Source organism: Anser cygnoides, chromosome 4 (assembly GCF_040182565.1).
Source record: "Anser cygnoides isolate HZ-2024a breed goose chromosome 4, Taihu_goose_T2T_genome, whole genome shotgun sequence".
NCBI classification, from domain to species: domain Eukaryota; kingdom Metazoa; phylum Chordata; class Aves; order Anseriformes; family Anatidae; genus Anser; species Anser cygnoides.
In genome coordinates, this window is record NC_089876.1 from 2,298,150 (window position 1) to 2,321,794 (window position 23,645).

General features: G+C 49.9%; 1 protein-coding gene across 2 annotated transcripts in view; it reads left to right on the top strand.

Annotated features, from left to right (window-relative positions):
- GFRA4 (GDNF family receptor alpha 4) overlaps positions 1-23,023 on the top strand; it is a 69,104-nt gene extending 46,081 nt beyond the window's left edge. The window contains exons 2-8 of one of the 2 annotated variants that reach the window (XM_066997065.1): positions 6,454-6,741; positions 9,928-10,008; positions 12,885-13,230; positions 15,744-15,853; positions 16,759-16,893; positions 17,148-17,305; positions 18,994-23,023. In XM_066997065.1, the coding sequence (XP_066853166.1) occupies positions 6,454-6,741; positions 9,928-10,008; positions 12,885-13,230; positions 15,744-15,853; positions 16,759-16,893; positions 17,148-17,305; positions 18,994-19,140 (1,265 nt within the window). In that variant the 3' untranslated portion in view covers positions 19,141-23,023. The remainder of the gene's footprint in view (positions 1-6,453; positions 6,742-9,927; positions 10,009-12,884; positions 13,231-15,743; positions 15,854-16,758; positions 16,894-17,147; positions 17,306-18,993) is intronic. The other variant, XM_048045621.2, reaches the window with a different exon arrangement.
- The last annotated feature ends 622 nt before the right edge of the window (positions 23,024-23,645 follow it).

A 23,645-nucleotide genomic window follows, 5' to 3' on the forward strand; every position in this document is an offset into this window, starting at 1 on the left:
CACAGGAAGGCATGTGGTTCACCGCCTTTTGGGGGAAAATGAACAAGAAATGAACTGAAAATGGGAAAATGAACTTTTCCAGTGCAGAAGGAGGTCTCTGGATGAGGACCATGCCAGGTCAGAAAAGGGGAAGGAGGCAGAGGAGACAAGCTGGTCAAGCAGACCCAACCTGAGGTAGACCATCCTGGATCTAAATTTGCTTTGCTATGCCTCAGCAGAAAATCTCTATCTTTACCACATTTTAAAGCCAAATTTAGGTATAGCTCATGGTTTATATGTACGTAATTTAAGTACTTAGAGATCTCCCCCAATCCCTGAGACCTCACAGCCTTTAATATAGTTGTTCTTACAGCTCCCTGCTCTTATCTTTAAGATACAAAGACCTGATATCTCTGATGCTTGTTTATAGGTACATGTGTTAAGACCTATTGACCAAAAGCCCCACTAATTGACTTGTCTCCTGCAGATGGTGTGAGTGGTTAGCTTTTAGTTACTGGTGTGACTTCAGTTTAGCTTGGACAGGGGAAGCTCTTCTATTACACCAGAAATTAGGGACTGAAGCCCCCTGATCTATCACTGTCACGGTGTCCTCAAATTTTGGCAAGCACTGAATGTGACATGATTCAAGATCACTGCCCTAACCTGTAGTACAATATGCCTTTCAGAGTACACATTTCAGAGTAACGTGTACCCAATTTGAATTCTCATGGATGCTCAAATCTCGTAAGCCTTTTTTTTTTTTTTTTCTGGTGATAATGATGAATCTTATTCAGGGCAGGTACGCAACTGTTTGCAAGCAGGTCATGCACTGAGCATGATGGTCTGATTTGCATCTTCATTTCATAAAACCGTTGTTTATAGCTGAGTCGGTGGTTAGTCTGGCTGAGTCAATTGAGCAGGATGGGGCTTTCCAGAGGCATCTTTACAAAACAAAGGCTGAAGTCTTGTCAGAAAGGATGTGCTAGTGTAGGAGAATAATGATATCTAGGGAGACTTCACTACGAGTTATCATGAGAGTTTTCAGGAAGAATTTTTTTCTCCTTCAGGGTAATGGATGCGTGATGTAACTTCGCCAGGCTACAGACACCCAGAGGGGTTTTCTTCCAGCCTTAAAGTCTGCAGACACAATCCCACAACCAATGTTCCAGATCATGATTTATTTATTTATTTATTTATTTATTTTCCCAGGCAGGTTCTAGTCATTGACTCGGTCGGGGACAAATACACTGCTTCACCTTCCCAGGCTTCAGCAAAGTCAGAGTGACACTTGCCTCCTGGTAAATGGCTAAGAGAGCTACAGATGCGAAGGGCTGTCAAAGACAAATGGGGGATTACTGAGTTCATCTCAGCAGGTGTCTAAAACCCGACTCGCTGTGCCCTCTTTGAGTAATTCATGCTTTCACTTAAGACATGTGGCCATCATGTTTCACTCTCACTTTGCAGCCTAAGTAAATCCCCACAGAGCAGAGAATAGCCCACCAAAAACACGTGCTCATCCTCAGGCTTGCACAGATCCATCATGCCACTGACAGGCGGAGTCTCCTGCTTAATAAATTTCCTGCCACAGCAGGGATCTTAACTAACAGGATGCCTAGAGTTTCAGGCTGCTCTGAAGGTATCCAGGTGGAATGTGTTAGTCTACAATAAGCAGGAAGACAGAATACAGGAATGTGGTTTCTTCTGGTTTCAATTCCATGCAATGAGTAAATTATCTTGTACATGGAACAGCTATTAGAGAAGAAACCACTTAGTGAGTGTTGTTGTATTTATTTGTATTTCCCCAGTGCCTGTAAAGTCCTGCTTGAAGGCACTGAGCACATACAGAAAAAAGATTATTTATAACCTCAAAATAAGGGGAGGAAGGTCAGGGATGTAGGTGCAAAGAGTCAGGCAGGCACATTTTTAATGCCCGCTGAAGATGCGCAGCATGTTACTGGCTTGAACTTTCTGGCATTGCTTTGACACCCTCAGACATTACATCCCTGAAGTGTTCTCAGCAAATTCCCCCACCCCAGCACTGACCAGGAAGAACTGCTACCAAAAGAAGATCAGTTTGCACTGAGGGATTTCATTATGTGTGTGTAATGTTTGTAAACCCATCCAGTTCCACAGAGGGTTGATAGCAATGAATGGTGACATCTTCCCTGCGTGAGCTGCTCTGATCTAATTCAGCAAAACAGCATCCCAAAGGGGTTTGCTGGGCGCTACGAAATCTGGATGACAGCTGTGAGCTCAAGACAAGGCATGGGGGATCTCCCGGTAGGACTGTTCTCAGACAGGTCTGGAGGAAGGACCATCAGTATGGCAGAAGCATTTAATGGGGGCAGCTCTGTTACACTTTGCATTCTTCTCTCTAGATCAGGCTCATGTCCAGCAACATGGAAAATGACATTTGAGCTGTATACAAGGGGTTGATCTTAGGCGATCCTGAGCACTTGACTGTAAAGTCAGGGCATGAAAACTTAGTCTAAACAAGGTTTAAGAGTGACCACCAGCATTAGCCACCTGGACCCATTCATGTATCACTACAGGCTTGTTAATATTTGGGAAATACTATGAATATTTCTTCCAGACTCCCTTCCCCATCATTTCTCACTCCAGGAAAACTGTGAGTAACAAATTGTTTCTGACAGCCCTGGGTTGGTTATCAGGCAGTTACCTATTGTCAAGCACCAATATTTGTCCTGCAGATTTAATTTGACCCAGCCTGGTGCTTCCTAAAACCTAAATGGGCAATAAAACACTTCTGTTGCCTTGCTAGAGATTTTGGATGGTTGTCCTCCTCTAAGCAGCAAATATTACAAAAGCAAAAAAAAAAAATAAAAAAGATGTGGAGTCAACAGCTTGTCACTCTAATAGTGACCGACTTGCTAGCACTGTGCATAGCACCAAAGACATACAAAAAATGGGAGGGGGACGGGGGGACGTGTGCCAAAACCCCAGGTTGGACAGCACCATTAAAAAATGGTGTGGTGCCTCCTAAAACATCTGCACCCCCAGTCCTGCTGCAGGAGGGGTTGGAAAGTCAGCGTAGCCGGGTCTGGTGGCAGTGCTCTGTTATACAAAGCCTCTTGTGTGCCATTTCCAAGCTGGCACGCGGTGTCACCTTCACACTTCTGCACCCCAGACCCAGCTGCATTTATGTGGTGAAGGAAACGGTCTCCTTGGAGGAGAGTCAGATCTCCTCGTCCAACCAAATGCACTTTGAGAGACCTGCTTCAGGAGAACCAGGGCTCTGTTAAGGCAATGGGAAGAGCCAGGTTTTTCTCTTACTGCTGCACGTTAGGAGTGCCTTTATGTGAGTGTCACCGAGGTAAGCAAGAGCAGAAACAGATGTGGAGCAGCGCTGCAAACAGGATGTGAAAATAAACTCATTACCCCATCTGCCCACCGTAAACAGCGTGAAATTAGCAGCAAGCGAGGAATAAAAATTCAGACAAATGGGCTTTTAAAGAGAGCAGAGGGAGCTGGAAGTTGTGCTATTAGAAAAGCAGAGGCACAAAAAGCCCAAGCCACGTACAACCCAGCACATACACCCAGCCCCACCGACCCGGGAGCAGGCAGAGGCAGATATAGAGAGAAATCCCATGGTGCAGCATCGTTAAGGTGCTATTTCTGAAGGCAAAACCAGAAGGACTGCTCTGCCTATGGGGGTAAAGACCTAATGTTGCTTTTGTCCCTGCCTGTTAGCAAGCGCTCTCTATTTTATGTCACCGAGATTTTTTTTTTACATTTTTTTTTTTTTCCCTGAGAGGCGCTCTCTTAATGTTGCATAAAATTACTCTCTCAGGGGTAGTGCGAGGAGGAAAAACGCAGTGTTATGTTGTCTCAGTTGCAAAGACGTCGCTAACAATAAAAGCCCCTGAATGATTTGGTTTTTAAGTGACATGATTATGGAGCGGGTCATTCGTGACGCTCCAGTTAAAGTTGCTTCAAGCACCTCTGCTGTAAAGCCTGCACGGCGGTGTTTTATGCCCCGGGCTTGGGCTGTAAATATTCACCCCCGGCCTTTGTTCTCTGAAGCAAGCCTCGGCTTGAGGATATATTTACTTAAAATTTTGCAGGAAATTTCTCAAATGGTCAATCCTCTTGATTTATTTAAAGTGGGATCCCAAAGTGTTTTACAGCTTTTACAGGCTGGCTGTGTTTATATCTGTCCTGGGGAGGATCATCTGCCATTCATGTAGCGGAGAGGGGGAAGGAGGGTTATAATTCCTATTTTAAGTTACTTTTTTAGCAGCTGACATGACACTGACAAAGTCATCTCTTCTAGAATAAAACCTGCCATGCTTTATTGTAGGCCAGAGGAGATCCTTTGGAGTAAGTCAAGGCAAAATAAGTCAAGCGCTTTTCTTTTTTTTTCTTTTTTTCCTTTTTTTTTTTCCGATAGATTCTGCTCTGAAAGGTTGTGCACTGAAAATTCAGCAGTGCCTGAAAGCAGAGACTATAGCTCTGCCTCACTTTATAGATCTCAGAGAAATTGCAGACCAAATGATATTTCAAGGAAACTGGTTCCTTGTGTTCTGAGTTCTTCAAGATATGACAGCCCAAGGCAGAGTTTCCTATGTGTTGGAAATAATTTCTCTCTCCACATTTGGCAGATCCGAACAAGCCTTGAGTGCTAAATAAACCAGGTCTATGAATAAATCAGGGGTAGGGGAACTCAAATTTGAGGTGTTGTGAGATTTGAGATAACTGAGAGCTTGTCATTGGCCATGAGGCACCGTGAAATAGTCTGGAGTTTGACAAAAGTTTTCGCATTTGAGGTGCCATTGGGCTGTTTCAGGAGAAACCTCCTGGTGGGTTCACCCAAAGTTTGTAATAAACATAATTGAAATATCTGAATTCCAGCTGCTACCTTCCACTCTAATCAGCCAGAGCAACAGAAGCAGCGGCTTCTAAGGAAACACCCTGCCACTGCCAGGAAGGGGAATGGGTGCACCAGGCTCAAGCCATGCACGGGGAGGGCAACAGAGGCGGGGAGGGTGCCGAAATTCGGGGCCTGGGAGGCAGCAGGTGGAAGGAGGGAACAGAGATCCCATGGAGAAATCAATAGACAATTGGAGGGAGTGGAGGTTTCATGAAGCTCTCAGAGATGGAAACCTGGGAGCCACATTTCAGAGAGAGAATTTGTTGGTGTTGTCTGAGTTGGGTCTCACCAGGAGCAGACCCTGGAGGGGTTCCACACGAGAAGTGCCCCCTGCCTTCTCTACCCCATGAAGCTGTAATGTATTCCCATCCAGAGGGCAGACGAGCGATGTTAGGGGTAAGGATTTCCTTTGGGAACCATTTGAGAAGTCCTGCTTCAAGGTCATAGCAGCACTTTCTGTTTTGATAGTACAGCAGAATCCAAAGATCACATTACAGGTGTGAGGACTGAAACTCCCCTGCCATAAACCAGGTTCCAGTCTTCACCACTCCCCCAGGCCATGGTGCAGCCGTGCCTGACCCATGTCGACATGCTCCAGAGCACCACACCGACTGGAAGGGATGCAATCCTCCTCATCTCCTGTGCTCTCCCCACCATGGGTGCCACCGTGCCCCGCTGAGCACAGCTGAGCCTCTGGCCCCACCATTGCCAGGGTGCAGCGATACTTACATGAGCCTTGGAGCGATCCCAGGCCAGGACCCATCCCCAGCAGTCAGTCAGGATGTAGCCAGCCTGCTGGAGAGTGGAAGAGCGTTTAATAGCATGGAAATGGTCTGCTGCAGGCCATGGGGACACAGCAGCACCGAGCCCTGCTGGGCATGTTTAATTTATTGGTGTGTGGTAGCACTGATGCCTTCCTCCTGTGCTTTCCTCTGTCCTCACAGCATGGGGAGCAGAGCAGCACTTTGTGTTTTCACAAGTAATTCTGAGGAGAATTTGCAGGAGCTTGGAAAAAGGCAAGATAAAACAGTGGGAGTCCTGGGGAGGTGGTGACAGTGAACAAGGGACACATGTGAGATAAATCCATGTCAAAACACTCCGCATGGGGCAGCTCATAGCTTTCGGGAGGTGTGGGCAGGGTTAAATCATGTGCAAGGAGGAGTGAGGGGGGTCTCCAGGAGGACTGGGCTTCTGTTAGCATTGGAGGATGGAGATGAAATAGAAGTGAGGGAGAGCTGAAGCTCAGGTTGAGCCATGCCTCCTCAACATCCCTCCAAGTTCCCTTCTCCCAGTCCTCTCCTTTCACTCCTCTCTGATGCTGCTGGGCAGCGCTGAAGCACACTTAGCCAGGTAAAATATTTAGCCTCATATGGGGCAGCTCCTGAGTAGGGGTGGTGAGCCTGGGCATTTACACCCCCAGCCGACCTGCTGGGGAGCCACCTGCCTGCTTAAGGACTACAGAAGCAGGGTCATTGCTTGTCGAGTGTGTAGTGAAGAGGGTGATTTCAGTCTCTGTATGTGAAGATGAACATCCCTGGCGTTGCTCCATCACCCTCACGCCCCCCTCTCCCTTTTTCTTGCAGAAGGTATGGCGGAAGCTGTCAGCTCGAGCAGGGACTGCCTCCAAGCAGGTGAGTCCTGCACCAACGACCCCATCTGCAGCTCCAAATTCAGGACCCTCCGGCAATGCATCGCAGGCAACGGAGCCAACAAGCTGGGCCCCGACGCCAAGAACCAGTGCCGGAGTACGGTGACGGCCCTGCTCTCCAGCCAGCTCTACGGCTGCAAGTGCAAGCGGGGCATGAAGAAGGAGAAGCACTGCTTGAGCGTCTACTGGAGCATCCACCACACGCTGATGGAAGGTCAGTTGGGTGGGTGCTCTTTCCTCATGGTCTTCCTAAAAGGAAATTGCTGCTGGGGCTTTCTGTAGAGGTCCCCAGCAACCAAGCTGGGGGTTGGACCCGATGATCTTGAGGTCCTTTCCAACCCCTACAATTCTATGATTCTGTGAAGTCAATGTGAAAAAGGAAAAGGTCACCTATATCATATCCCAATCCCTCTCAACACCTACTGACCCCCAGAGTAATGGCATTTTGAGGAAAGCAGTCCCAAAAACCTGAGACACCTCCTTCCTTTTTTATAAGTTGTCTTCTTTTCCATGATGTCCCCGGTATATCTTGAGATATTTGCTGGGGAAATGCATGGCATGTTTTGCATGTAAATAGAAGAACGCTAGCCAAGACCTGAAGCTCCAGATTTTATTGAAACACTATACAAAGTCTGGGCACTGAGGAAAAAAAACAGTGTGAATTTAAAACAAATCACTCTCTTGGAGGATCTCAAGTGCACTGGTGTCTTTGGGTTAGTGAAGATTTGGGGCTGGTGACATCAAGCTGGAATTTAAAGTGTTCCCAGCGCCAGTATTTAGTAAGTTTGGATTTTGACGTTTTTTAAGAGTCATCATAAAATTGCACCTCGGTGGCCATAACTCTTCGTTGTCAGGCTGGTGGGTATTTTATGCGCCATGAAAATTAAAACGGGGAATAAAACAGAACCTTCCAACCATAGGCTGCAAATAGATTAATAAAACACTGCTGGCTGAAAGCTGAAAGGAAAGGTACAGGGGTGATAACACAGGCCAAAAGGCCAAGGAAAACAAAGAGGATGGAGACCGTAAAGCACCAGCTTGCCAGAATGGGAACTGCTTGATCAAGTTCCCGGAAAGCTTTCAAGTAGCACAGCTTGCAGGGTGCAGAGCAGGGTGCTTTGCACTGACAGGGGGAATAAGAGGCCCCAGCACCACCCAGGATCCAATCTTTCCCCTAATTACTTTCCAAATGAAGTTGTTTGCATTGAAGCCTGGGGAAGAGGGAGCAATCCAGCCCCTCCATTCATCTTAACAGGTTGAGTCACAGCCCTTTCCCCGCTGACCCTCCTGGGCTGAAGTTTTGGACGCAGTCCATCTCCCGCCTCCGCCTCCCTCTGATTTTCTCATAAAGCAGCTCCTGTCTCCTGGCCATGCTAGCAGACACAGCTGGGTCCCTCTCCATCACTCCGGCAGCTCCCAGGTGGCCTCGCTTCCATCACCTTTTTATGATGGGAGATTTGCAGATCTGTTCTGGAGGGGGCACAGCTTCAGTGAGTGAGCGTGGACAGGGGATGGGGCAACCCCACCATCAGTCTGGGCCCACTGCATCCCTAAGAAAGCTGTTTGGATCCAACTCTGGGACATTTTTATTTTATTTTATTTTATTTTATTTTATTTTATTTTATTTTATTTTATTTATTTTATTTATTTTATTTTATTTTATTTTATTTTATTTTATTTTATTTTTTATTTTTTATTTATTTTTTTCCCCAAAGGAGAGGAACTTGAGATGTTTGCCAAGGAGTGAACAGCATGAGGCAGAGCACAGGGCTTGGTAATGAGTGAGTTGGAGACTTGTGGCTGTGCAGGGCAGTGGTGCCAGGAGGATTCCCACCACCCCAGGACCACTTCTGGAAGAGCAGGAAGGGGATGGCAGGGAGCACAGGGGCCAGGTGTGGGTCTGAAGATGCAGGGTAGGAGCTGGATGGGCTCCTGCCCACTGCCTTAGGACCTCTGTCCTGGGGAAGAACGTGGGAAGGGTGATATTGGAGACTGCCAAGAGTCTGCCCGACTTCTCCTCTGCTGTCATGGCCTGAGCCCTGCATTTGTGCAAGCACCAAGCTCACTTGCAATGCAGATTCGCACTCCCAAACCTTTGATTTCTTTGCCTTAATTTCCCGGGGGAAATATATTTCATAATAGTCACATGTTTCCAAGTCCTTACACATGTTTAATTGACTGAGAAAGGAAGCCAATCCACATGCTCCATGTGGAGCTCTGTCTTTCAGTCATACATACCCAGGAGGCTGTAAAAAGCTTCCTAGAAGCCCTCTTATAAAATCAATTGTGGAAGTGTGTGCTCAGGGAATTTACAAAGCGTACTATTTACTCAGCTTCTCTTGAGTGCGCCTGTGTTTAGCCACCTTCCCATTTGGAGACACAATAACATGATGACAACCCGATAACAATTCTCTGATAAGGTGCTATATCATCAGGACATAAAACTGCTATGCTGGAACATACAAATGGGCCCCTCTCCAGTCAGTAACGATGCAAGATATTTCAATGAAGGTGTAAAGCTGCCTTGTAATGCACCTGTGGTAATTGCACAGGGCTGTGTACCCTGGGAGCCGTTTCTTCCTGACCGCAGCTGGTGATCAGCATATGCCCGGAGCAAGAGGTTTGATAGTCCTTTTATCCCAGCCAGTACATCTGCTGCTGCTGTCCATATCCATCTAAATGTCTAATAAAAGGAAAAAAAAAAAAAAAAGATACTGAGCTGTTTGCTTCAATAATATTCCGTAGTATCTAGCAGGGTGATGGGGCGTTACAGACCATTGAGCAGATAAAAGGGAAGCACCGATTGAATAAAATTAGCTTCCCAGCAACTTAAAAATGGAGAGAGGAAGTTTCTGCGGGAGCTGTGGGTCATTAGCTCAGTGCCAAGTAAGAAAGGGCTGTTGGGGAGAAGGGGAGAGGTGTTAATAAATACGTAGACGTGTGTTTTGCCAGATGCAGCCCCATGCATAGCCCTACCTGTGTCCTAGAAATAGGCAAGGACCTTTGACCCAGGTAGAGCCATTAAAAAAAGTAAGAAAAAATAAAAAAGTAAGAATGGTGTTGGAAACCCTGTGAGTAGGGAGATGTTGGTATGAACTCTGCCCATAAGCAAGAGCCTGTGCTACAGTCTGGTGTCCTCAGCTGCAATCCTGGAAGGGTGCCCAGGACTTGAGCTATACAAGGTTGAAACTCAACAGTTCTCTGATGGGCTGATCTACCCCACAGTCATGATATATTTTTTTTAAGATCCAGTTGTATCCAATTCTTCCTGTGACCCTGAGTATCCATTCACTTACGGCCTGGAGAGCACACAACCTCATCACCAAGCCAACCTACACTGCAGCTGTTGAACCTTGTATGTCTCAGGGTCTTTTGCTGTCTTCTCAGTGACTTCTCTTTTCCCCCCCAGGCATGAACGTACTGGAGAGTTCTCCTTACGAGCCATTCATCAGGGGCTTTGATTACGTCCGGCTGGCCTCCATCACGGCAGGTAGGTGGGTGGGAAGATGCCCCTACACTGCTCCAAAGTGGGGGGAGCTGGCTGTGGGATCAAGTGCTAAGGACGAGGCAGTCCCTTGTGGTCCCTCGTGGTTTCTTTACAGAGCATTGCATGGCTACGGTCTTGCAACCATTCTTTCAAGGCGTTGCCCATGAGTCCTGTGCTAAAATGTTGGTAGAAGAACACATCCTCAGAAGAAGCACTTGCAATTTTTATCCTTTGGCTCTTTTATGCCCATACTGTGAAGGGCTGGGGCTGAAGCCCTTCATGCACATGGTAGGAAGGCCTCTTACGATGAGCCATCATGAGTGGGCTGCCTCTCTACAGCAGGTGGATGACCTGTGCAGTGCAGAAACCCTGGCAAGCATCGGCTGGCTGGATATCATTAGGTACTAGGTGTTTCCACATCAGTCACAGGGCCAGACTGTGGGCAGAAAGGTCAGCAGCCCAACCTACTGGCTTGATCCCAATCCCAACCTTTAACCCCATGCCCTGAGGGCAACCTCAGGACTCAGCCCCGTGCTCTGCTTTGCATCATGTAATCCCCTTAATAATGTCAGCAGAGCTGCCCCACACCTTTTAACCCCCTCGAGGGCACGAACCCTCAGCCCCTCAGTTAAAAGGTCAGTGCGGTAGCTATTAAGCCATCCATCACCAACATCACAGCTGCCAACTCTGTTTGTGCACCACAGGCATGGGGAAGCTTTACAGGCAGTGATTTTTGTCACCGAACTACCCGTCTGGGAGCAGGTTGTGCGCTCCATGTGCGTCTCTGGCCGATGTGCCAGAACAGCAGCCGTGTTGCAGCTCTTCCTCACCGCACACCTGATGCTGGGCTGGAGGACACAGCTGGAGCACAACCAGGCGAGCAAGGAGCAGCACATCCCTGTGTCTGACGGATGTCTGCAGTCCCCTCGACAGCGAGGCACTTGTTAGGTGAAAATGTCGGGGAGCGAATTAACCCATCAGCCCTTGACAATCTGACCAGCGAGGGAAGGGTGTTGCTCCCTGGCCTCACGTCATCTTGTCGACTCCACTTGGCTGATCCGAGCGTGCAAAGTGAAGCATGCACAAAGCTGTTTGCTGGATCTTGGCCTTTGTCACGAGAGTTTTTCCATTTTTGCTGGAGGTCCTACAGGGCTCTTCAGAGCGAGGCGAAGTCCAGGGATGGGGGTTTTTATGCATGATTAACACATAGTCAGGTGTTTAAAGCAGACTGAAACTGGTTGGGCAGCAAAGTCAATGGGCCCAGAGCAGCAGGGGTATGTGCCAAAGGACTCAGCACCCATAAGGCACATAAAATTTTTGGTTTTAATTTTTCTTTCCTATTTATACTCATCGCAGTCTATAACACACCTTATGACCTGCTGCCCTGTGCCTGTCCAGTTCACAGAATTATAGGGTTTGCATAGCCAAAGGATCCTCTTTCAAATATACCCTCAAAATTCCCAAGAACTTGTTGAAACTTAAGACATTCCCATGACCCCGCACCAGATCAGAGTGACAGATATTTTTAATCCAATTTTACAGAAACAATACGTGTGGCCACCATTAGAAGTGTACAAACAGAATTATATCCCTCCTCTCTAATTGTAGTAGTGATTTGTAAAAGCACATCCTCCGTTGTTGCGTGGGAACAGGAGAAAAGCTACTGTGTTCCCTGTGATTCATTAGCTGAATGGGTAATGAAACCCTTCCAAGTAGCTGTTTCCTACACACTTGCTGACAGCTCCCCAGTGTAAACTGATGCTCTAAGGATCTTCATCTCTAGGCATTTTTAAAGAGAAGCACCTATGTGGTAGGAACACACCGAGCAAAAAATTTCACCCATCATAAAATAACTGCAAAACTTGAAATTCATCTCTTAGCACACCATAAACAGCAGAGACAAAACGAAGGGGGAAATAAACAGCTAAGAGAAGGAGCATCTGATAATGTTTGTGAAAATGAAGGAGTGCAGCCAGTTTTGAAGCGCTCAGAGCAACTGTCAATGCTTTTACACTTGTCAGTGGTGACTGGCTGGTCTTAACTCCTGGCCAAAGACAGGGCTTGACTCTGCATCTGAAATTTTTCATTCTGGGTTTTTTTCCTCTGGAAAAAAAAAAAATCTTCTCTGCTGGGGAAAAAGTCCTTCTAGTGTGCTTCAGGTCGTGGGCTTAATTCAGAGAGATGGAAAACGCTTTCAAATTCATTTTCTCTCTAGCACTTGGAGGACCCTCATCTTATCTCTCCTATCAGAAAGAGCCTAATGTCTTGACTGACTCTTAGCAGCAATGCTGTGGCATTTTCCCTGCTGTCAAACAGATCTCCATCCACCTTTGTAAGAGCTCCAGAATCAGTATTAGACAAATGTGTTTCCATCTTACCTATTCTTCAAATGATTTCCATCTCATGAAGGCAGGGTTGTAGTTTAGGACATGGGCACATTGGGCAGGACCAGTCTGGAAAATGCTGCGGGGCTGTGAGACCCAGACAACTCTCATGTGGCTGGGCAGGTCCTGGGATGGACTGCTGTCTCACCAGGCCTCAGGGTGGTCAATTCGTGGTGAGAGTGTTATAAGATGCCGAAGGTAGAGAAAAGTTTTATTTTATTAAGTGTAGGAGTTAGGAGCAGGTTCTGGGGTGTGAGGTTTGTTGTGCGGCCATGGCACCTCTTAGCAGGGTGAGCAGGGAAAGGGGATTTGGCCCTGCTGGGACACAGGGAGCAAATGTGGATTTCATCCTGGCCACTGCCTTCCTAGGGCTGGTGGTGGCCACCCTGAGGTGGCCATGAGCAGGAACGGGATGGGAGGAAGGTCTCCATGGGGTGCTGCAGCCTGGGGGCAGATGAGCACTGAACTCCATCCCCATCTTCTGCCATCCCCCAGGCTCTGAGAACGAGGTGACCCAGGTGAACCGCTGCCTGGACGCCGCCAAAGCCTGCAACGTGGACGAGATGTGCCAGCGGCTGCGGACCGAGTACGTCTCCTTCTGCATCCGTCGCCTGGCCCGGGCCGACACCTGCAACCGCTCCAAGTGCCACAAGGCCCTGCGCAAGTTCTTCGACCGCGTGCCGCCCGAGTACACCCACGAGCTGCTCTTCTGCCCCTGCGACGACACGGCCTGCGCCGAGCGCCGGCGGCAGACCATCGTTCCCGCCTGCTCCTACGAGTCCAAGGAGAAACCCAACTGCCTGGCGCCCCTGGACTCCTGCCGGGAGAACTATGTCTGCAGGTGGGTTCACGTGGGTGACGTGGAGAGCTGACGGGCCCAGCTGGAGGATCGTGGCGGACGCATCCATCTCACCACAGCCCAACCTTGTAGGCCACTGCCTGAGTGATTCCCTCCCGTGGTCCATGTCCTGGTCTCATACCCTGATACGGAAGGCGCTGACAAACAGATTTCATATCTTTATGTTGGAGCCTTTTTTGACCTCTCCTATCAGTTTTGGATTTGGTCCCAAAGACAGACCCTCTATGGGAATAGCTCCAGGAAGGTGCAAGCAAAGCAGGGACGCAGAGTGGGATCCATTCAGCCTCATGCATGCACACAGGCACAGACCTGCCCTAAAGTGCACCTCACATATATCCCTCTTACATGGTTTTTCTTCAGTTCCACTGTATTTACCCCTCCATTTCTCAAAAGGTCTTTGATATTCCAGAAGGTTAATCCATGTACAGCCCTTGGGGTGGACGCCTTCCATCCACAAGAGATGTAAGGTGTGAGAGCAGCTGTACTGCACCAGATGTGCAGTGATGCTCCCAGCCCAGTGTCCTCCATGCAGCTGTGGGTGTGAGTGGACACCTAGAGAAGAGCACAAGAGCAAGACCAGCATAAGACATGTCTCCCAGTGCTGTCCCAACGTCTAATTATTCCAGGTTTTGGGACTTTCTGAGCTGAACTTCCAGTAGCCATCCACTGCCAGCACGTCATCTTTAAAGTACATTAAAAAAAATTGAATTTTCAGAAGGGGAGGTGAGGGTAGCAACATGCCGCACACATCCTTTTGGATGAGTGGACTGGCCCTCAACCCTCTGCACCCAAAAAGGCGGACTGGCATTAATGCCCTCATCCCTCTGCACCCAAAAAGGCTGCTAATGGACAAAAACTGAGCTACAGAGCTGGAGCTGACTCAGAAAGATGCAAAACTCCTGAGCCACACCAGCTCTTGCTTGGAGATTTCCCACAGCTACCTAGGGAACCCAAAACTGTGGGGTACTGCCCTCTCCCTAACAAGGCAAGTGGACCCAGGAGGGAAGGGGAGGATCAAAGGGGAAAGTGTTGCTTCCCAGGAGGCTGGAAACCATTTCCTGCAAGCAGCACAGCTGTTAATTATCTGGTTCCTTGGTCTCTGAATATATAATATAAAACATCCTCTAGAGACATGGTGGGAGCAAGGGGTTGACGTGTGACCCGGTCAAAGGCAGCAGTGCAGAAACCACAAGGAGAGCCAGGAACAACACATCATGGCACTTTAGAGGAGTAAAATACTCCAGGCTAATCCCTCCTGTGCTGCTAAGCCTTCTTGCAGCTTCTTATCAGCCGTAACCTCTCAAATTTCCCCGCTTGGAGGTGTGGGCTCTGCTAACATGGATGATACAAACACTGCAATCCACATCTCCCCCCTCCAAATAATACAGCATAAATTTGGTAAGTATTTTTTTGCCTGGCTGTGGCACAGGAGAGAGAGGTCAGTGCTATAAGAGAAACCTTAGGACATCTTACCTGGGCCCTGGCTGCCTGCCTCGTGGATCTGTATCTCTAGTAGCATGTCCTACATGAAAGCCCCATGTGGATGTCTTAGGTATCCTGCAATGTCCAAATGCCACTAGATGGGCCAACAACTGAGCCACCCCTAAAGAACTGGGTGTCAAATACCTGGTTGGCAGCATGATGTACAGAGTTTATCCACCCAAGGAGTAGGGGAGCCACATGCAAGGAGCACCCTGGCACATCTGAATGATGCACCTACTTCCTTGCACGGCCTGGAGGGTCCCAACAAGCCCAGGGTTGGGTCTCAAAACCCTTCTGTGATGAGCCATTTGTTGCTTTTACCCAGACCACGCAAAACCCAAGGCACAACAGAGGTGAAAGGAGCACGGCATGCACCTCCTGCTCCACAGGCTCCAGAGAGTCCAAACCTCTCCTGCCTGCAGCAGAGGAGGTAGCAACAGCCACGATGATGGTTAGAGCACATCTGAGCCTTGGGGCATTGCCCTTAATCTGAAGACGTCCTCAGTTACATTTAGAACATAATCTTTGAACAGAGAGAAATTGGGCCAAAGTGATTCTCTCTCTCAGCAATTCAGTCCAAAAATGAAGGCATAGGTCTCTAGGGGAAGTTAGTACCCAGAAGTCAGATAATGGCACTAGGGAATGAATTCCCTCGCTGCCTACAACAGCTCTTCCTCTGAAAATCAGCTTCGTACATCAGAAAACAAACATTTCTTCCAAGACTGCACCTTTCTTGCAGTCCCAGAGGAGGCCTGTAAAACACGACCTACAGCACCTATTCATTCTCCTCTCCGAGTGATTAAACCCACTTCTGGATTGCTGGAGGGGGCAGGAGAGAAGAAAACCTGTGGTATTTATTCAAACTGGCTCAGCAACAACTGCAGCAACAAAAGATCGTGTGAACACATCCCCTTCTGTGCAATCGCTTTCAACACTTCCAGTGCGCTATTATGTCCCTTTTTGTCCCAAATATCCATGCTAATAAGCCCCATTTTGTGCTTTCTCTCCGTCAGGTCGCGCTACGCAGAGTTCCAGTTCAATTGCCAGCCGTCCCTGCAGGCTGCGAGCGGCTGCCGGCGGGACAGCTATGCTGCCTGTCTGCTGGCGTACACCGGCATCATAGGTGAGCTGGTCTCCATAATTCATGTTTCATACTTCATACTTCAGCTGCTCTCCCTCCCACACCCAGGGGGGAAGCACCGCCTGTACTCTGGCCAGCTAAAAGCTGTGAGGATGGCGAGGTGGACATCCGAGACTGGGATCACACAGAATTGTTGGTCTTTCTCTCTGCTGTGCCTAGGGAAGGAGCCCAAGCCATGAGCATTGGGTAATTTTATGACAGCTGCAGCAGAGGCAGAAAAAACCTGCAGCATGTGCTGCTGTACCCTAACAGAAGCTCAGGATGATGGGTTGACCCCAGGCATCTGCTCTGGTGGGTGTTCCCCCATCCCACTGCTGGTGATGCCCCAGGATATCACTGTCCCCTGCCATCTCGCTGACTTCAGATGTCAGATTTGGTTTGCAGATGCTGCAGAGACCCAGCTGGCAGCTGTAAGCTTGAGCACAGCCAGAGTCCAAAGAGAAGCACCAATGCGTTGGACTTGGTCCATCCCAAGGGTAAATTGACAGCTATTTGGGTCAAGATTTCATTCTGATTTAATCCCTCCTTTGTTGTCTCTGACCATTCTGGAGGTTGAGTTTGACTTTTCTGGTGACGATATGACACAGGTTCACATATAATTTTTGAATGTTACTTGGGAACCTGAGCTCCCAGGAGTTGCCCCTTCCTTAGACTGATAGCCCACTTTAATCAGCTGAAGGCTTTGTTGGTGGAAGGGTGAAAAAAAAAGGCTGCAGCTGCCACTCTTCTCCTCCCTGCGAGCAAAACAGAGCCATGACAGCAGCACCCGAAGGGTTTCCTTGCGCTGCCGTCACAGAGGAGCTGCAAACAGAGCAAGCCACGAGGGAAATGTCCTGTCCCCTCCTGAAACACCAGCTTTGTGGTAACACTTCTCATCTTTCCCGCAGGCAGCCCCATCACTCCCAACTACATTGACAACTCGACCTCCAGCATAGCCCCCTGGTGCACGTGCAATGCTAGTGGCAACCGGCAGGAAGAGTGCGAGAGCTTTCTGCGTCTCTTCACTGACAACATCTGTCTCCGTGAGTATCGCCAATAATCCTCCAGCAGCATTGCCCACAGGCTGGTGAGGCTCCCTGTAAGAGTCTGGGGAGCGAGGACGTGAAGGCGACCTAGTCCTGGGGAGGCTATCGGTGCCCATCTCGTGTGCTTTCAGCAAAGGAGCTCTGAAGGTCCTCAGGCATGCAGTTTGGGACAGGCAGCCAAAGAAAGCTGGAGAAAGGAGGTGTGTGCTTTCCCCTGCTGATGCTTTTCTCCATCTCTTTCTCACACAAAGAAAACGCCATCCTGGCCTTTGGCAATGGGACCTACCTGAACGCAGCCGTGGCCCCATCCATCCCCCCCACCACACAGATGTACAAGCAGGAGCGAAACGCCAACAGAGCTGTGGCAACCCTCAGAGAGAACGTCTTCGAGCACCTCCAGCCGACCAAGGTAGGAGAGCCTGGCCCAAGGGGATGCCTGGCTGTGTCCGTGCCTGCTCCATGCCTTCCAGTCCTCCTCATCTCAGCTCCCTCATCCGCCCGTGTCATTTCAGCTACGTGCAGATATCCAACCTCCCCTCCACCTTTGGGAGTCCCTCATCATCCTCTTCCTCATGCCCTGACATCTTCTTGCCTGACTCCAAAGGCTATCCTATCCTATTTTATCCCATCCTAATCCTATCCTACCCCCCCATCCCATCCCATCCCATCCCATCCCATCCCATCCCATCCCATCCCATCCTATCCTATCCTATCCTATCCTATCCTGTCCTATCCTATCCCATCCCATCCCTTGCTGCTCTCTGGCCTGTTGGTCACCATCTCCTTTCTTTCATGGGTGCTGTTGAGATACATGGGTTTTCTAGGAGTACTGGGAACACCCCTGGGCTTTTCAGGGGCGTAGAAGGGAGCCAGGAGCACTGGTTCATCTCCTTGCCCTGCTGGAGGGCAGCCACGTAGGTTCAGACAAGCATTTCAGCTGCTGGAGGTCACACGTTGAGGATTAACTGACCAAGGTTTGCTAAGCATTGGGAAACCTCTGCTGAAAGGTTCTAGTCAGCAGCAAATTGTTAGTGTCAAATTAATATTAAATTGAAATTATTCTAAAACAAATAACAGGGTACTTTACTGATGATGACAGTAATAAGCATTAAATATTTAATTATTAAGTAAAAAGCAATGACCTTGACTTGCCACCCACCAGATTAATCTTCAGAATGAATTATTTTACTGTTGAATAATTAACAGTGACCCTGATTTACTGAACGTACAGGTAACAGAAACTGCAGTTAACTAGACTCTGAGGACCGAGCGTGGGTTTTGTGCTGGGCTAGCTGATACCTCCAGGGAACTTCCACACGCATGTTTTCAAAGCCCTTTCCCCGTGTCTTTTGCTGAGAAAACACCCAAATCATCCCACTCCACTCTGTTTCCATTGATCATTTACCAGCTCAGGAGGTGCAGAGGTATCAGCTTCCCTCACTGCTTTTTGGGGCCTTGGTGGCCATGGGATAAATTCATTAGGCCAGAAACACATTTGCAAACAGGAGTTGGAGGTCTTGCTTCTGGCTGGCGGTCCCTAGACCTTACAACAACTTTGGTGGTGGCCTGAGGTCCAGACACCACACTAAGATTTTTATCCAAGCCAGCACCTACAAGCAACGGAGAAGCTGTGAACCTCCCTCATCATTGCCAGTCCAGCCCAGATGGCCAACATGAACACATGCACCGTCCTTTGGAGAAACCAACTTGGCTGCCAGCCACTGCGTGGTGAAACGCCTGCTGGCCCCATGCCTAGGGGACATCTCCACCTGGAGAGGCCACCACGGAGGTGACTCCATGGGCTGCATGGATCTCCGTTGCCCACAGTGGGCGTTCAGGCACCCACCTTACAAAAGGACACGTCCAGCCAGGTGTCCAGACCTGCGGGTGCTATGCCCACGAGGTGACCCTGGTGCCACCACCACCTTCACCACCACCTCCAGCAGATCTGAGCTGACCACATGTCTAGAGCCAGGCTGAGTCTGGTTCTGAGTCTGAACACCCACAGGGAGGCTTCAGGGCTTGGAAACCCTGCATCTAGACCGATGAGGGGAACAACCCAGCTCCTCACCCCACGCTGTCTCCTTTCTCTTGCAGGTGGCCGGAGAGGAGCGGCTCCTGCGGGGCTCCACTCGCCTGTCCTCAGAGGCCTCCAGCCCAGCAGCTCCATCCCTCCAGGCAGCCTCCCCGCTGCACTCGTGGCTTCTCCCCACTCTGGCTGTGCTGAGCCTCCTGGTGATGTGAGGCAGGGCGGGCACACGCCAGGCAGTGACTCTCTTTGTGTCGGTTTCTCTAAAAAAACAACCAGACAAGTAACTTTTTTGGGGGGGGTGGGCTGGGGAGGAGGGAGGGGATGGGAAGGAGAGGTGAGCGTGTAGGCCCTTCCTCCTCCTCGCCCGTCTGCCAATTTCTTTGGTTTTATACAATCAGCATTGTCGACAACCAGCTCATTCTTGGTCCTGGCCACCTTTCACCCCACAAGCTCGGTTGTTGTCTCTCCAGCTCCCTGCGGATTGGGGTGGAAGCCACAGACAACTGCCTTGGAAAAGCTGAAGGAGAGAGTTGAGTCAAGAAATGAGAGCTGCAGAGGAAAAACTTTTGCCTGCCCCAGCCAAGAGGGGAAAGACTTTTGCTGGCTGAGCTGCCAGGAGGTTTCCTGGAGCCCTGGCTCATGGCATGGGGCCCACAGCAGGACAAGTCAATGATGTGTGGTTCAGACCATCTCCAGGGTTGGGTCTGGAACCCAAAGGGCAGCCCACCTGGTTCGGAGTGAAGAAACCAGAGCTGCTGGTGAGAAGGTGGTTGGGTTTGTTCTCCAGAGAGGATCCCGAAGCATCTTGGGGTGGTGTTAAGTGGCCACACACCAAACTGGCTCCACGGACCATCCACCCATGTGCAACAGGCACGCCTTGATAGCTGCCACCTGCCCCTCGGGCCCTCCTGTCTGGGAAACATGTCATGTACCGATGGTGTTCAGGAAGAGACACGCGTGGTGTTTTGTTTATGGCTGCCTTTCTTCATGTCCCAACCCTAGCATTGCTATTTACTGGTCCCATGAGGTGTTTGGGGTAGGTATTTTTTCATTATGAAAGTCAGGGGGCAATGTCAGCCCAGTCCGAGCCTTCTCTGTGCAGGGTAAATTTGATCCCACGGATAGGGCTCTATGGGGGTGCAACACAGCCCGTCCTCACGAGCTACCTGAGCATCATTTGGTCTGGCAGAGAGACTTCACTTGGGGGACATCATTATCTTTGCAAGGAAGGGAGAGGATACAAGACGTTTGCTAGCTACCACCATGGGGACAGAAAGATCCAGCCAGTCTCCAGAAAGGTCAAGGCATAAATCACATCACCAGTAGGACTGCTGCAGTTCCCCTCCTTGAAGAGCTGGTGGAGGAACTCGCTCATGTCCAGGTTGGCTCGTGAAGGACAATGGCCCTCTCAAGTGTCAACTGCTGAGCCACGAGGTGGTTGAAGCCAAGGCTGGTGCTTGACCCACCCAGAGGGAGGGACGGTGAGGACAAACCTTGCCCTGGTTGCTCAGGACACAAGAAGGCAAATGTGTGGCCTTGGGGTATGTGATAGCTCGGGGGTCTTCCCTTGAGGAGGTGAGCTGAGGTCTCCCTGCGCCTTTCGGGGAGCTGAACCCCTTGCTAGATCCAGCCGATGAAGAAGATGGGAAGGAAGGGTGGGAAGGTTTCCCAGGATAAATGCTTACCCAGGTTGATGGCCACGGGGAGGCACAGGAGTAGCTCCAGGTTTTCCCCATGAGCTTTGCAGCAGCCCGTTCACTCCTTGGTTTATGCTTCCCCGAGGAACAACATTAGTCCTTTATCATACGGATGCATGGAAAAGCTTAGCAGCAGCTGGCGTGGCAAAGTCCAGTGCTTTTTATTCCCATTCCCTCCAGAACACTTTCCATTGCTTTAATACTTAGACTTTGCTGAAAAACTGCAAAGGTGAGAAACCTTTGGGTTTTGGTCCAATATAAGCCCGTTCTCGTTTCCAGATGAACATCTATGGATGCACAGAAACCCCCCTGGCTGCATCCTCTCTGAAGGTCTGCACCTGGGAGGTCCTCGGGGCTGTAGCACCTGGCTGTCCTAGTCCAGGACCATGAAAAGGGTCCTGGAACATGGCTGAGATCCAAGTTGTGCGTGCCAGGCACCGGGCTGAGCTGAAATGTGCAAAACCTTCCCTGCCAGGAGGCTCAGCCAGTGCCAGAAATGCATCTGGGGATTGTCGTAGCACAGACCCCAAATCCCTGACCTCCCTTCGGAGCATCATAGCCAGGCGCTGAGCTGCTGCAGACATTTCCCCTTTATCCAGGGCATTGGTGTCCCCAGCCAAATGTGTGCTCCCTTGTCTGCCCTGCTGCTCCACACTCCTGGCCCCAGCAAGGTGGGTCTCCGCCAGCCTTCAACCTTCTTGCAGGGGCTGAATCTCGGGGTGGGGAGGTTACAGGGGAGCGGCTGCTTTCCAGGAGTGCCCCCTCCTGCAGCTCCACTCTTGTGTCTTATCGCTGGCAGTGGTATCGAAATGCCACTTTGCCCTTTCCTTCTCTGATAAAACAACCAGCAGAAGCAGACTTTTCCTAGTTGGCCTGGATAGATGGCAAGCCAGCTTCACCTCTCCTTTAAGGCTGGCAAGCTGTGAGATGTGGATGTGGAGAACCCTAACACACTGCTAGGGATGGAGGAGACCTCCAGGGATCACCTGCTCCATGACCACGTCCCACGGCAGGATCCTCTCCATTTACACTTTCTGGCAGATTTCTCTCGATCTGTTTCTAACCATTCCACTGACAGAGGTGTTGGCATCTCCTCTGGGTTTCTATCACGCTTTAAAGACTTTTTAGGATGTTAGCTGTCCCCAGGCACTGCAGGCCAAAGAGACTCTCGATTCCCATTGCGGGCTCTTCTCAAGTCCTCAGTTTTGGGAGGACGGCAGAAGTGCCCCCAGGCTGTGGAAGGCGACGGCCAACCCCCGTGGATTGGATCACGGAGGCTTTGCTTGGCGAGGCTGAAAAAAGGGTAAAGGTCTGCAGGGATCCCTGCCAAAAACCAGACAGTGGGTTCGTGTAAATGGGTGTCTGCTGGGGGGAAGGGGGGGGTGTCTTCGTTGTGGTCTTGGTGGAGGGGTCTGAAAAGCAGAGCTGGTGTTGCAGGTCTGAAATGGCCTCGTTGTCCTTGTCCTTTGCCCTGTGCTGGGGATTTGGAAGCTGAACCCTCAAAGCCGTGGCCCAGGCCAGCTCCTGCTCCCCCTGGGCTCTGGGGATGCTCCAAGACGAAGCGAGGCAGGAGCAGCGAGCCTCCACACAGCAGGGAAAGGCCAGCGGTTGGGGTGGGTGGTGTTGCGTAGAGATCAAAAATAAATAAATTCAAAAACCTGCATGAATTTTCCTGACCATTTCACCCTTGTTGCCAATATTTAATGTCCACTCTCCCTCCAAGTGCATTCACAAATGAAACTTTGCAAAAAAAAAGATGTTTTCTGAGGAGTCCTTTGGGAGGTAGGAGACCTGATTACATCCCCCCAACATGAGGGCACAGACCATTTGTTTTCCCTTGTGAAAAGGGAATTTTTTGGAAGAACTTTCAACTCTTTTGACCACTAAGAAGAGAACTCCGGATCTTCATTTTTAAGCTTCTTGACGGACCACAGAAGCCACAGCAGCTGTTTGTAAAGGGAAAGGACTGAGTGAGCCGAGAGAGACAGGGCGATGACTTGTTAGGAATCACTCCACACCTGGGGACTTCCATAAGCACAAAGAAGCAAAATGGGGGAAAAAAAAAATAATCGACCAGCCAAACCCTCTGTAGCCACTGAACTCTCTCTCTGTGGCATCGTTTGCAGTGGTTTGGCAGTTCCTCGCGTCCTGAAGGCCCGTGAGATGTTGTGTGTGTACAAACACCACGTCGTGGTCAAAGCAAGAGCACGAGCAGGGACGGAAAACGGTGCTGGAGCAATAACCCCGCGGGTGGCAGGGTGAGACCGGTGTGTGTGTGCACCGAGGGGAGGACGGGTGGTGTCTGCCTGTACGACCAGGGTATAGCCTGTACTTATCTCTTCTGTACGAGTCAATATTCAAACATATCCATGAATAAAGCACACATGCATTTTCCTGACCCCCCCCCTCCCGATCCTGTGTACGGTGCTGGGCTGGCCGTGCCCATGCTGGTGCTCCGCTGGCCCTGCACCGTAAGGGCAACTGGAAGAAATGGGGGGATTTTGGGGGGGCTGGCAGAGACGTGGGGCTCCGAGCCCCTTTGCTTGGCTGGAAACCCAGCTCTGATTTACTGCATCCCAGCCAGGAGGGAGAAAGGTGAGAAACCAGCTCTGCCGAGGCACAACCCAATGGAGAGGCATCAGTGCCACCCAGGGAGGGGACACGGCCCCGTGCACATCCTGGGGCTACTGGTGCTGAAGACACGGGGGGGGGGGGACACGTGCAGGGCTCTGGGGGCAGTTTGGGGATGCTTTAGCTCAAAGCTGGTGCCAGCACAGGAGGAGGGGAGGTGGAGGAGAAGGGAGGGCACCAGTTCGTGTCGGCCAGGGAGACGTTTGTTCGTGCTGCCAACATCTGCGAGCTATTTCTGGCATCTAAAAGAGAAAGAAAAAGAAAGAAAGAAATCACGTGGAAATTGATTAGAGGCAAATTGAATGTTTTCTTGCCAATTTTAGGTGAAAAAAAATATACGAAACAAATGTATATAAAATTTACATAAAAATGCCGAGTGAAATGCAAGT